At 37.6% G+C, this 14153-nt stretch overlaps 1 protein-coding gene across 7 annotated transcripts in view; it reads left to right on the top strand.

The window, feature by feature from the left end:
* ehbp1 (EH domain binding protein 1) overlaps nt 1-14153 on the top strand; it is a 189335-nt gene that overhangs the window by 9679 nt on the left and 165503 nt on the right. For all 7 annotated transcript variants that reach the window (XM_015045733.1, XM_015045743.1, XM_015045785.1 and 4 more), the window contains 3 exons: nt 5626-5683; nt 5825-5920; nt 9254-9307. In XM_015045733.1, the coding sequence (XP_014901219.1) occupies nt 5626-5683; nt 5825-5920; nt 9254-9307 (208 nt within the window). The remainder of the gene's footprint in view (nt 1-5625; nt 5684-5824; nt 5921-9253; nt 9308-14153) is intronic.

Below are 14153 nucleotides of genomic sequence, written 5' to 3'. Positions count from 1 at the left end.
GCTAAAAGATGACTAGCTAATATCAATACAGAACCTTAAGCTTAACAAGTACCTTGTAGACTTCCGATGTTGGGTGTATATTTTCAGCTACATACATTCATTTTGCCCCCTGCCCCTGTCACACGCGTCGTTTCAACCAGACAGCCATTTGTAATCCATAGGGGGGGCCCAGAAAATGTTTGGAAACCACTGGGGGGGCGCAGAAGAAAAAGTTTGGGAACCACTGGCATAAGCAATTTTGATTTAACTCCATAGCTTTTATCTCTGTTATCTTTTTTGTTTTAAAGGTGTATTATGCTACAAATTAAATCAGAAAATATTTTGTGCAGTATTATAAAAATTTATATAACAGATGGTCTTAAATATATTAGTTATGTCAGACAGACCTTAATTGAAGACAGTTAATTAACATGTATCACTGTGGTTTGAAGCTGCTTGCCCAGAGTTTCTGATGATTTCCCAGAGGGTTATGCTAAAGACCGGCAAGGTGAGTCCTTGAATGAAAGAAACTGAACAAAAATGTCTCCATTCCCGATCTGCGTCTACTGTATGTTGGACAAACTCAGAAAGGCTACAGAGGAGGATACATTTGAACATTTGCCTTGTAAGAGACAAGAAGTCTGCTTTAAGTAGAGGACCCCTTGACCTTGACTTTTGCCTTTTAAAATTTTTTTTTTTTTACTATGAGTAATGCCAGCTTTGACACAATATCAGATATGTTACGGTTCCTTCTTTTGCCTACAGAAAAGACAGGGCAGCCATAACTTCCTGACACACCCTGCACTTCCAGCCATCCTAACAGATTATTGTCCGCTGAATTTCAATTCTTTAACCACAAACATTTTTTTTTTTTTGCCTGAAATTGTTTTATTTGTTAACATTTTATTTCACTGCAGGGTTTCCCCCAGAAAACTTGCTAAGCCCGGTGGTCGGGGCGTCGAGGCGGTCCACCGTGTTTTTGTATTAAAAGATGTTAAGTTGACAGGAAATGTAGAAGTATTACTGTGTAATTATATGTTACGGGAAAAGATCTCCAGTGAAATGCTATTTAAACCTAAAAACAACAAATTTGCACTTCTGTTTAATCCAAATTAAGTCAGCGGCTCCATCAGGCCCCCAAGAACTTCAGGGGCCCCATAAACGCTAATATTTTAAAACAGACCACAGATACATAAATGTAACACTTGTTTATTGAGATGATCAATGCTGTTAAATTTTATTCAATTGTTTAGGCATAGATAAATGATTTTAAATTGTTTAACATTTAAATACAAGATTTTAAGGAGCTGGCAAGTTTACTTTGTAAAACTTCAAAGAACAATATTCATAGTTAGATTTTGTTACCATAGCAACAATCTGATGCTGTGAGTTTAATCTTTGAATTTACATATCCAATTTAGTAAACTGCAGTTATAACTTATTGCTTTTTAGGCTGGCCAATTAAACTAGTCCCTTCTCCCATATTTCACTAAATCTAACACAGAAGCTGTTAGAGGTGCTGATGTTTATAGCAACAAAAGGGGCCCCTAAGTCAGATTCTGCTCAAGGCCTCATACAGCCTTGGACCGGCCCTGCATGATGAGGTAATCTGCTGCACTACGCAGAAATGCGCAACAAACGGGAGATTTAATTCAATGCTGCTAATGTGGCTTTAGTAGCTCTTCCATTTCGTGTCTGTTGAGTTTTTAATAGTCACAGAAACTATTCTGGTTGGTCGAGTTTATGGGACGAGTTTAAGTAGACGACGCATTTGATATGGTTTGATGCATCGTGTAACCGGAAAAATAATACTAAAAATAATATTCAAATTATATAAAATCAGCGTGATGCGTGACTCCGAGGAGAGCGTTAAAGCTCCTCACCGGGCTGAACCTGCATGATCAGGTTAGCGCTGCTCGTTATCCACAGATGGTCCGGCCAACCGGGACCACAGACATAAACTTTACAGGGAAGACAGACACAGAGCCACACGCTGGGCAGCGTGTTGAGATGTAAACGACGCATATAATTGTTCGTTCACAAAGATAAATCATTCTCAACGCTCCACAACGCGCCTCTGAATTCGCTACAAGTTATTCCTGCGGTTCACATAGAGCTGCGCAACCAGAGCTAAAGCGGCGGGTTTTAAACTCTTACCTAGAGTTCTCCAAAGGATCATAATTCCTCACTAAGTTTATGTAAACATCCATACAGGTCAGCCTGTGTCCAGTTTGAGTGGAAGGAGGCGCGCGCGATCCCGCTGAGGTAAAGCAACGACAGGGCGCGAGGCAGCTGTGTGATTAGTCCGCGCGCTGTCGGCTTTAAATGCATAAACTATAAACCTATATATTATAAACCTATCCTTTAGGAATAAATCTGGTCTGCTAGTGAAATGCTAAGAGCAACAGTGACGCTTGCAGCCTGGCTTAAAAAAAAAAAAATTTTTTTTCTTTTCCTAGAAATGTAAACAAGCAACGCTTAGCCTGGCGGCGGGGCTAGTAAAGCATGGCGGGCCGCCAGGCTTATAATACACTGGGGGAAACCCTGCACTGTCTGTATTTTGGCTAGCACCTTCAGTCCAATAGTGTTTAGTAAGTGTGGAATATTTTTGATAGTTGGATCCTAAAATACATTAGTTATCTTATGTAAATAAATTATTAAACCATATTTCTTATATTTTAAAGTCAATCTAATTATTTGAGGAAACCCCACAGCTTGTTGTTGCCCTTTTCCCAAGATATTTAACATCTTTCCTCTGATCCTTATGCACATTGAATCAGCCAGAGAATTAAAACCACTTGGATGTGACGTACAGATCAACTCAGGACATTTGATACTATGAAACCTAGATCTGGATGATAATTTGACACACACCAACCAGACCAACCCCTCATGGTTTTGGCTCTTTCTACCACGGTGTCCTTCACCCCAATTCATAATGTACCCAGCAATTGTAACAGAGCTTTCCATGGACTTTCAATTGCCTTTGTAGCCACTGCAATCTAAAGTCAAGTGACAGTTGTGTTTTAGCTTGAGGTGCACTGATCCACTTTTTCCACTTATACCAATATCTGAAGTTTAGTATTAGTATTCAGCACAGAAAAACAGTTCTGAACTGACTTAAATGTTAATTTAAAAACAAGCAAACAAAAAACAAAACAATGCAGACATAAATGAAAACAATTACAAATTTATTTGCCAACTCTGCACCAGTGCATCCCATTTAAAGACACCAATAGCTTCACAAGCTTGGCCAAACATGTAAAAAAAAACAACAAAAAAACATAACTTTAATTTGTCCAGTCCAGTGGACTTAAAAGTCCAACAGCCAATGTAAAAATAAATATTTAAGAAACACAAACTGACAAAACAATAGGTTGACTACCTTTTTCAAACATGTAAAAAAAAAAAAAAAAGGCCACTAACCTTCTTTCAAATGGTTCATAAAGTACAATTAGGAATTCTACATATAATAAAGCATAACGTCACTCAGAGCAAAAAGCATAGAATTGGACTGAATCTTAAATTCAGATATCTAAAATTAAGATCTTACATTTTCTTTAATGACTTCAAGACATTTTAGTCGGCTTTAAAAGCATTAATCACAGGTCTTAAATTTTGTTGTGATAGGACCATTTAATCTCATATTCCATAGAGGTTTATTTTTTTTGGAAGATTTTTCTATCAGGTAAGACTTTGAATTGTACTTGGATATCTTCACTCACTGCATTCTGTCAGGTAAGATGCTGTTAAGGCTTGCTAGCCAGCTAGCTGTAATTTTATCAACAGTTGACTGGACAATGTTCGTCTTTACCATTTGCATTTGCTCACTTCTGTTGTCAACTTATACAACGCTGTTTATATTCTGTGCAAAAAACGCTTGGCACTGTGAGGGTTAAGGCTGTAGAGAGCCATACACAATATGAGAAGCACAGAGCAGATGCCAAGAGCCACAAAAAGACCCAGAATTTTTACAGCTTTGGTCTCCTAAAAAGAAAAAAAAATATTTTTTGTAAACTTTGTTGTGACATAGATGTTACATTTTATTCATAATGGTCTTACAAAGTGTTTTTGAGTTGGTGAACATTGCAGAAACCCTTGATGCAAACAGAAAGCTGGGATGCCGGAAGCTGTAATATAGAGGTTTATCTGAGCGGTTCGCCATCATTATCCTCACTCACTGGTTTTATGATTCTAGGTTCACTTACCAAAGGACAAACCATTGCAGGACATGCCCATCTGGGAGTGGTGTGTTCAAAGCGACCCAAAGGAGAGAGGTTTTCTGAGAGTTGCTGCAGATGGGACTTTCTCAGGACTTTGCAGTGTTGAAGTTGGAGAGAAACTCAGAAATGGTGTGAAATCATTTAGCCTTCAGACAAATGATTTACATTTTTTTCATAGCACAGCAAATGCTGCACAAAGGGAAACCGAGTGGCTGATATTTGTTTGTGTCTGCGCTTTGAGATAGCATGTGTCGCTGAACAATAGTTTCTCTGTGAAGAGCTTCTCCTCAAGGCTGAAATTGTTTTGTCATTCTCCCTCTGCTGTCATTTTGCTGTTGCTTGCTCTCCTTTCTGTGTTCTGTCTCTGGTACACTGTGTCATTGTTTCCCTAACAGCTGCTTTGGTATTTGGCTTTGAGAGTTGATGACTTAAGGGTTCATGTAGATGCAGTAAATCCAGCTGGCAATAGTTATTTTTCTTAAAAGTGATACTTTTGGTATTACGGTTGCATCAGACTCTTAAAACCAAGGTGTTGTGATTCAGTGAAGGCCTTAGAGAGAACATTGGGAAACAAACCACTCCATGAAGATCGAGGAACACATCAGATAGGACAAGACAAAGTTGCAAGGAAGTTTAAAACAGGATTAGAATATTAGACAATATTTAATACCTTATACACCGCAGAGCTTTGTTCAATCTATCATCTGAATATGGACAGAGTATGGGACAACTGCAGACTTACAAAGACATGTCCATCCACATTAACTGACAGGCCAGGCATGATGGAGAGCCTTTATCAGAGAAGCTGTCAAGAGGTCTGTTGTAAATCTGGAGAAAGATTCAAAGCTCAGGTGCAAAAATCTGCCAACTCAATTACTTGTCACTCACATTACAAATGTGGCATTCATTAATAAAGGGCTGTGTGTGTTGCATCTGTAGGGGAGTGAAATGGTAAAACACCCTCATTTTCCAGTAGATTTTGTGATTCCTCCACATTGTGCCACTGATAATTATGGCATTATTCTTTAGTCCCCAACCTGAGCGTACATGGAGTCTGATGTGAGCGCATCCTTGTGAACAAAAAATAATTTGTCATGGATGTGCTTAAATCTCACACACTTGATCAACACCTGGCCGTGCCTGCCCGCTGCTCATTGTCCTACTTAAGTTTCAAAATAAACTGTGGGAAGATCCGAGATAGCCAGTTAGTGTTATTCTAGTCCTAAAAGACCCCCAGTTCAAACGGGTATGAATACTTTTGCAGAACACGGTATGTTTTTGATTCAAAGTGTAGTTCAGGATCTGCTTCTGTTGTACGTTAGCGTTTACGTTAAAGACTCGATGCGGTTTTATGCTCTAAAGTCCAAAGATAAAGTAACTCTTTTTCCTTTTCCACCAATCCTCCATTTTTTCTGTTTCACAGGCAACCAGATAAATTGGTGGTGGTTTGGACACGCAGAAGTCGTCGGAAATCCTCTAAGGTTGGTGATTTATACTCTCTATTTATATATATGTAGAGAGAGTATTTAAATGCCATTTAAAATATGTATATATATGTATATAAACCCCATCTCAAATTTATTCTTGGCATTGTTGTTTCTCTTCTCTCTCTGTCGCTGTAGTCCCATAGCTGGCAACCTGGCATCAAAAACCCATACAGAGGAGTTGTAGTGTGGCCTGTACCAGAGAACATTGAGATTACAGTCACTCTGTTTAAGGTAAGCTACGGCTGTGTTGAGACTAGTTGGAAATATGAGAAAAAAAATGTGCACATGTACATTTATTACCAGTGTTTTTGTTTTATATTTGCTCATGTAATTGTCTATAGACAACATTCCTTAATCTAAATTACGTTCCAGGCTTACTTAAACATGCCAGAGCCTCTGTGCTGACAGACCAGCTCACTGTGCCGTGTCCTGTTCCATTTCTTAGCCCTCACCAGGCTGCCCAACATAAACACTTTCATTGCTGACAACATTTATTGGTACCCCTGCTAACATTGTCTAATAAGCCTGTGAATAAATGCAGATTTTATTGGAGAAGCATAATACAGTATCTCACAAAAGTAAGTAGTACACCCTCATATTTTTGTGACTATTTTATTGCATATTTTCATGCGATTAAACTGAAGTGAACACTTGATATGAGCCTGTCACAATAACCAATACATCAATTAATCGCTTGATGAATTTAAATGAGCCCTTTAATATATTTGAAAAGTCAGCATTTTGAGAAAAACTGCAAGGATGTCACGTCCAGTTCGAATTAGATTTTTTTTTTATTCCATTTTTTTTTCTTATTGTGGGATTTCCTTTTTACATTATGAAACTATCCTGCATCAGTACAGTTATTTACAAGCTTTTAAAATATTACAGCAAGAGATTCCAGTACATGTTCAGAGGAGATGTTGATAGCTTTTTACTTCCTGTCACATGTCTGTTCATTCTTAACAACAAGTTGTCTTGAGATGGAAACAAGACTTTTGTGAAGCTTCTTAGCAAATTCCAACCCTGATTTATCAAGACATATCTTGTGAAAGTCTCTCCAGACACTTAAATCCTATCTTATGTGTTCCAGGTCTTCCATTCTACTTTCCTTTAGCCTCCACTTTCTTTTTTTTTTTTTAAACAGTCACTAAGCTGTATTTGTAATCAAATACCAGTAAAGCTAAGTTTACCTTCTTCATTTGGATAAAGGCCAAATCAAACAACCCTGGCTCCGTAGCTTACCACCACCCCGTCTTCAGAGTGTTTTGTATCAGTTAGCAAACAGTAAAACAAAATCCGGATCGTTACACAATGTGTTATGATTTTTTATTTTTTTTTTATTTTTTTTTTTTAGCTTTTTGTACTAAATTCCCTATAATTTCAATAATTGCAGATGTATTGGAAACAAATCATGTACCGACATGTCGCATGCTACATTTTTGTTTCTCCCTGTTCTCTGTGTGAGCAGCTTCATTAGGTTTATTTACCCAGAAGTGCCTGCTGCACAGTTTTATTGGGTACACAGCTACATGATTTAATTGTGCAGTGTTTAAAACCTGCAGAGAAATGCAAATGAAGGCGGAGTGGGTGTTTCTCCTCGTGTTAAAACGCAGATGTTTATATATTAAAGAGAAGCACTGCATTAGAAAATAGAAATGACTTGATTAGTTCTTTAGTAAATGAAGACAGTCTTTGGCAGATTTATTCATAGTTCTGCCTGGCCTAAGGCTCAGCAGTGGGAACAGCTGAGTCAGCAGTGTTGTATCACGCTCAAAAGCTGCAAGATTTGCATCCGCGCACAACCTCAGCCGAACTTTTATAAATCACGAGGAAAGACCGAAAATAAAAACTAACCTTAGAATGTGCACAGAAGTGTCAACAAGCAGCTCAGTCAGCAGGAAGTCTCCGGCGTGTTTTTGCAGGACTCGATTTTGTTTGCTTTAAATCTTGGCATCTGCTTCTTCTCAGCAGATGGGATGCACAAGAAAAATAAATACGAAAAAATACAAACTGTGAATTTCCTCGTCGAAATGGGTAAATAAAGACAAAGACGGGGAAATTGGGTGTTTAGCTACCTGCTGGTTATATTTAGCAGCGTTGCAGGCAGAAGAGATGGCTGATGATGCTCGGCTCAGTTTATGTGCTCATAAAATAATGGAGTTCAGAGGATCGTTCAGAGCAGGAGAATCACCTCCTGTTTGTATTTGTAAATGTTGTTTGACAGTAAAAGATCTGAACACTGGTGGAGAATGATTATTGAACTGTGAAAAGCAGCCATATCTCACCAACATTAATGTATCACTTCAAAAATAAGTCGAGCGGTCATTTCGTTAAATAATACTTTGTNTTTCTCAAATTTTTTGTGAAAAAGNTTAGGGCTGCAACTGCCGATTATTTTTAATAATTGATTATTCCAACAAGTAATTGATTAATCGTGTAAATAAATTGGCACATTCCACAGATTTTTCATTTAACCTTTTAAACTTTTCTATGCAATTTTAGAAATATTTTTTTTTAAAATGTAAATGCAATTTAACTACTTTGTCAAATGAGAAAATACACATTTTATTGCCTGGAAGTGCATTTATTTGTTCTATTGTCATTGCATAGTAATTCTGTGTGGGAGCAGTCACCGGAAAATGAAACTGTACACAGTGTATGCATCAAAATAAAAGAAAAAAAAAATATATTTTTTTATATTCAGGTATTATTTATCTGTATTATTTATGAAACAAATATTAAGATCCGAAAGTGCATGGAGAGGTGAAAACAAACCCCCGCAGGAAAATGAGGCGAAACCCAGTGGTCTGCTAATAAAGTCGACTCCTCTGTCATAATCAAATATTTCAAACGGTTTTGGATTCTTTTAAAAAGATGAAGCCAAAACAATTTAAACTATGTGGAAACACATAGTTTAAACCTGTTTAAAGATTTCAAAGGCTTTTCCTATGTTTTCATGTCGCACCACAAGCCTCAGTGTCTATTATAGGGATTTTATGTGACAGATCATTACATACTAATATACTTTTGAGGTGAAAGAAAAAAGATGGTAAATTTGTTTATTTGCTTATGCAAATAAAAATCGGAATAAGCGGAATTTTAGTTGCATATGCAACTAAAAGTAACTGTGTATCACCCTTTGCTTGATTGTGTTCAAGTATTGTTGCAGAATTCCTATTTTGTAGATCTAAATTTGTAGAACATCATTTTAAGAGCCACAAAGGACCCCCAGACCACATTTTGGATGCATATAATTAAAGTTGTAACAAAAAGTATCTGCTTCCTGTTTTTTTCTGTCTCAAAGCATCAAAATACATAAAAAATGTCAGCTCAGTTCTGGGCTTTTATGCAGTAAATGTAAAAACATACGGCACTTATTTATTTCAGGTAGTTGTATCCCACAAGGCTGAGGCAGAGCACCAATAAAGCAGTTGATCTTCCACTTTTAGACTTTTGTTGGATTCCTAATATTGTGTAAATTGTACACAATATTCATCCATCCACAGATGTATAAAAGCTAGTAAAAAAATACTAGCTTGATGATTGCTGTTTCTGCCTTTACAGGATCCTCATGCGGAAGAGTTTGAGGACAAGGAGTGGACATTTGTCATTGAAAATGTGAGTATTAGGTATTTTTCACCTCATTTTGTGAAACAATTGTCGCTTCATGTGACTTGCGTGCTATGCAGATTTGAAAACAACTTTTAGAAAAATAAGTAAAAAGAAGAAAAGAAATGTCAACCTCTGAATGTACAAGAACATATTTTTGTGCTGTTTCTGCCACCATGTGGTTAGTGGGTGTCATTACATACTACGTCATGTTTGGGTGTTGTGGTTACTGTAAAGGTGCATGTAAAAAAAACCCAAATAGAATATGAATATAAAAAAGATAAATATTTTTGTCAATCACGTCACAAAGTGAACCTCCTGTATTATGTAGATTTATTAGAGTTACAGATAAGTAAAACCCCAAATTCAGCGTGTTAAAAAAAAATAAATAAAAAGAATATTGTGAAAATGTTAACTATTGGAAAGTCACGGTGCCACACCCAGTCAGTTAATTAACTCAAACATCTGCAAAAGTTTCTTGAGCCTCTAAATGGTCTGCCAGTCTGGGTCAGTAGGCCAGACTGCCATCGTGACAGATGTCAAGAAGACGGTCATTGACATCCTTCATGACGAGAGGAAGCCAGAAAAGGTCATTGCTGGAGAAACTGGTTGTTCATGAAGTTCTGCCTTCAAGAATATTCATAGTTAGTGGAAAGAAAAATGGTTGTGGGACAACATGCACCAGCAGTATGGAGAACCGCAGAGCTGTAAGGATTGTCGAGAAAAATGTATTAAAAAACAAATTTGTGGGAGCTTCATAAGGAGTAAACTGAGGCTGGATTTGCTGCATCGAGTACCGCTGTGATGAATCGCTCACACATGGGATACAACCGTCACTTTTCCCCTGAACCAAAGACGACATCAGGAGCGTCTTATCTAGGCTAAAGAGGGAAAAAAACTGAACTGTTGCTTGGTGGTCCAAAGTCAAGGGCAGTTCAACCATAACTACTTACAATTGTGATAACCTTGACACCGAAATTGACTGACAAGGGCTAAAAGGGGCCAGTGCCCCTGTAGAACTGGTCCTGACCATTGTTCTGGCTCCTGTACCAAGGGGTGATGGCGAAAATTGGGAGGTTTCCCGGTGGGTGGTTTGGTTCATGGGTCGATCAGCGCCTACGAACGAGGGTGGAAAAATGATGGTAGAATATGTATCTTAGCAGTGCTATTTTCTCTAATTTGATCTGTCCCTTTTAGAGATGGCAATGGCATCTTGGGAGCTATCATTTCAACAACAAAAACAAAACAAAACAAAAAAAACACCCCTGTAAAGCTCACCTTTCCATTAGTGCACATCTGCTATAAGTCTGGGCAGAGTGGAGAAGCGGCTGCATCTTTTGACTAGAGAGTAAAAATAGGTAGGAAGAAACCAGGTGGGGTTAAAGAAAAGAGAGGCATTAGTGGAGGATGCCACTAAATGTGCAAAGCTCACTGATCTTTTTCGAGAAGACAGAAGAAGGAGGCAGCTGATAATGGAGGTATAACATTGGGTGTAATTGATTGAACAAAAATTTGCATAAAAACAAAGCTAATGTCACTTTGAACTTTGTGCTTTTCCATAGTAATTAATAAGCCAAACAGCTGCCTAAACTAAATATGAATTGTTGAAATTACTTTTAATGTATTTAAAAATGCATAAATAAATCTAATGTGCAATAAAAAGGACCTTTTCATTGACATGCTTTTTGTAAAATCTGAGGAGCAAAGTCAGGCAGGAAATATTGATGATCGAAATTAGGGAGAGAACAGGCAAAGCTGAGTGGAGCAAAGTAACGCAGAGAGGAAGTTGTTTTTCAGGACTGCATATAATTAATTGATTTGAATACATATTATTTCATAGGTAACGAACCAGACGCCAAGAGAAGGGAAAGAGAGACCGTGTTCAGGATGTACCACAGGCACACGAAGAGGCTTTTGTAAATGAGACTGAACTTTTTAATTTTGTTTGAAACCAGCCACAAACCTGTGACCTGAATGTGTTCAGTTACCATCTTCAGCAGGCTGAAGTACTCAGAAAACCAGTCACTTTCTCGTTCTGTGTGCTCGGCACTTACGCCTTTTTCAAGTGATTGTCCCAGCACACGCATATAAAGCTATCTCAGACTTGTAGGTCCATTGGGTTGATGCTATGCAGCTCTACAATTTGAAAAAATATTAGAAAACGGGCAAGTATTTACTTTTTTATTTTCACAGGGGAACTGGATATTTGTTAATGCAATACCACTTTAAGCAATATTACCAAGATATGATTGGACCGCAGTTAAATATTTTTTATATTTCACTGCCTTAATAGCAGAAGTTTTCAGGTGGAAATAATTAATATGTTTTCCCTATTATCCAGATAGACTTCCCACTGCCTCTCTCACTTTTAGTTTTTTGTACCAATAGTGGATTTATATCATATGACTACTGTGTTCTGCAGGAATAATAAGTATTTGACTCAGACTCAGTATTTGCAAACACTTTCTCTGATTCAGTAGGATCAACAAAATGTTCATGTGAACGTCTCTACCGTTCACTAATCTACTGAAAGCAGTGCTGTTAGAGGGAATAACAGCAGCTCATGAATCTCCAGTGAATGCTCCCTGATGATGCCTGATGTGACTTCAGACTGAAGTTGCATCACTTGAGCTCAGCAAATAACCTCTGACCTTTGAGACTCCCCAAAGTCCTTTGAAAGAATGTCTGTGGGACAGAAAGCATTAGACGAGCTAACTGAGCGCACCGACGCTGTCGCTTCCTGTACACGTCAACGCTAGCAACAACAGTACATTTATGACTCAAACAGACAAACTGGTCAGCCGATGTCTTCTGCAAGGAGCGTGGGAAAGGGCAAAAAAGGAGAGAAAACGGACAAGTTTGAATGTTTGCCTCCGTCTCTGCATGCCTGACTAATGACAGAAGATCAAAGCCATACCAGGCTCCTGACAGCTGGAATGAAGAACATGGGAGAAGGAGACAGTGACTTTAGTCCTTCATAAACTTGGATGTGAAGGGCTTCTGGCTAACATTTGCAAGCAACGAAGCACACACACAGCTACTGATGGATTGTACATGGAAATCATAATATTTTGATATGCTTGCTTACTGATTGGTTTGACAAGAGTCACTCCAGACTGCTGGATATTTTCACTTCCTTGTGTGTAAGAGGTAGAAAGTTAAATTTGCAACAATATCCTTTTCAAACTTAATTTATGAAAGTTTATAAGTGCTGAAAAAGTTTTGTATTTTAGTTGCAGAAAAGTTTCTATGTTTGAATGACCATATACATTTTAAAGTCACACAACCACATGTGCACTAGAAGGAAGGTTTTATTGAAGGCTAAATTGTGGGTCAGAAGGTTAAATTGCTTATTGTAGTGATGAAGGTCAGATCACTTGTGACCTTCCTTTTAATGATGTACACTGCTCAAAAAAATAAAGGGAACACTCAAATAACGCATCCTAGATCTGAATGAATGAAATATTCTCATTGAATACTTTGTTCTGTACAAAGTTGAATGTGCTGACAACAAAATCACACAAAAATCATCAATGGAAATCAAATTTATTAACCAATGGAGGCCTGGATTTGGAGCCACACACAAAATTAAAGTGAAATGTTCCCTTTATTTTTTTGAGCAGTATATTTTAAACTTTTTCTTTTCTTTTGATTTTTTTTTTTGCATAATGAATTCTATAAACAAGAACTGGATGCACCATTTCTTGTAGATTTCTCTAATCCATACATGGTCAAATTACACAAGCGAAAATAAATAACCAACACTCATTTTTACATAAATGTCCCTTTCTAAACTACATCTCAGATACAAACTAGTTGATTTCCTGTCACAGAGCCAAATCCAAATTTTGAATATATTTGAGGTCCATGTTCTTCTTTGTTGTTCTTTTATTTCCTTTCTGAAAGCAACTGTAATGTGGAATATTAACCAGTTGTGTCCAAGCTTCAACTGTTAAGTTATTCATCCAAAATTTAGAGATACATTTCCTATTATTTCATCCTGTTTCTGAAATGTACATCCAGTTTCTGAACATTTTCAGCAAACCAGTTTGACAACATGATTCTGCCGCAGCCACACTTGATAGTAGCCGTTTCTTTAAGTTTAAACTAGCAGCGCAGCAATTACAGTTTTCTGGCCAATCACTGATCTTAAAAAGCCTGATGTGCCGATTCAGATTTCAGCCAATACCAATTTTTTTCTTTGACAAGTCGCTAAATTTAGGCATGAAGCTGCTAAGCTGGCAACAGTGGGCTGACTTTTGTTAACTGTGGACTGTAGAGATTGGAGGATAAGACGAGGGTTTTAGATGCAAGTATCAGCTGATCTCTAATGTCCCATAAATACAAAAATCAGGGCCGATTTATTGGTGCACCCTCTTTTTAAAAGCTTCACCTCAATTCCACAACACACATTTTTTGTCATTTAGACCTAAACTGTCAGGGCGAGAAGCTATCATGTCATATCGCAAAATTATTTTTTTTCGGAATATTATGTTATTGCTCCTGAAATTTTCTTGATCACTCTAGCTTATCAGCTTTTCTTAGGGGGCACATGTCGAACCAAATGGTTAAAAACTGAAACAGTTTGTTGTTCTAACGCATCAAAGCAGGATTTGGAGTCAGTAAAACTGACATTGAATTTGTGGAACGGCTCTAACGTCAACTTGTTTTTAAAATATGTGAGCTGTGATTAGAAGCCAGGTCCAAGCTAAGATAGCAGAATTTGTGGTGTTAATTTAGATCGTTTGTTAAGACGTATGCTGAAGCATACAACCAGAATTATGCCAGGAGCTTTTGATGTCAACAAAAAGGTCAAATTACAACTTGCAAGGGCACTTTTAAGAAATATTAGTGC

The sequence above is a fragment of the Poecilia latipinna genome, unplaced genomic scaffold (assembly GCF_001443285.1).
Source record: "Poecilia latipinna isolate Pla-1442-1.1 unplaced genomic scaffold, P_latipinna-1.0 Scaffold38, whole genome shotgun sequence".
NCBI lineage: Eukaryota > Metazoa > Chordata > Actinopteri > Cyprinodontiformes > Poeciliidae > Poecilia > Poecilia latipinna.
This window is presented reverse-complemented; position numbering and strand designations above follow the sequence as displayed.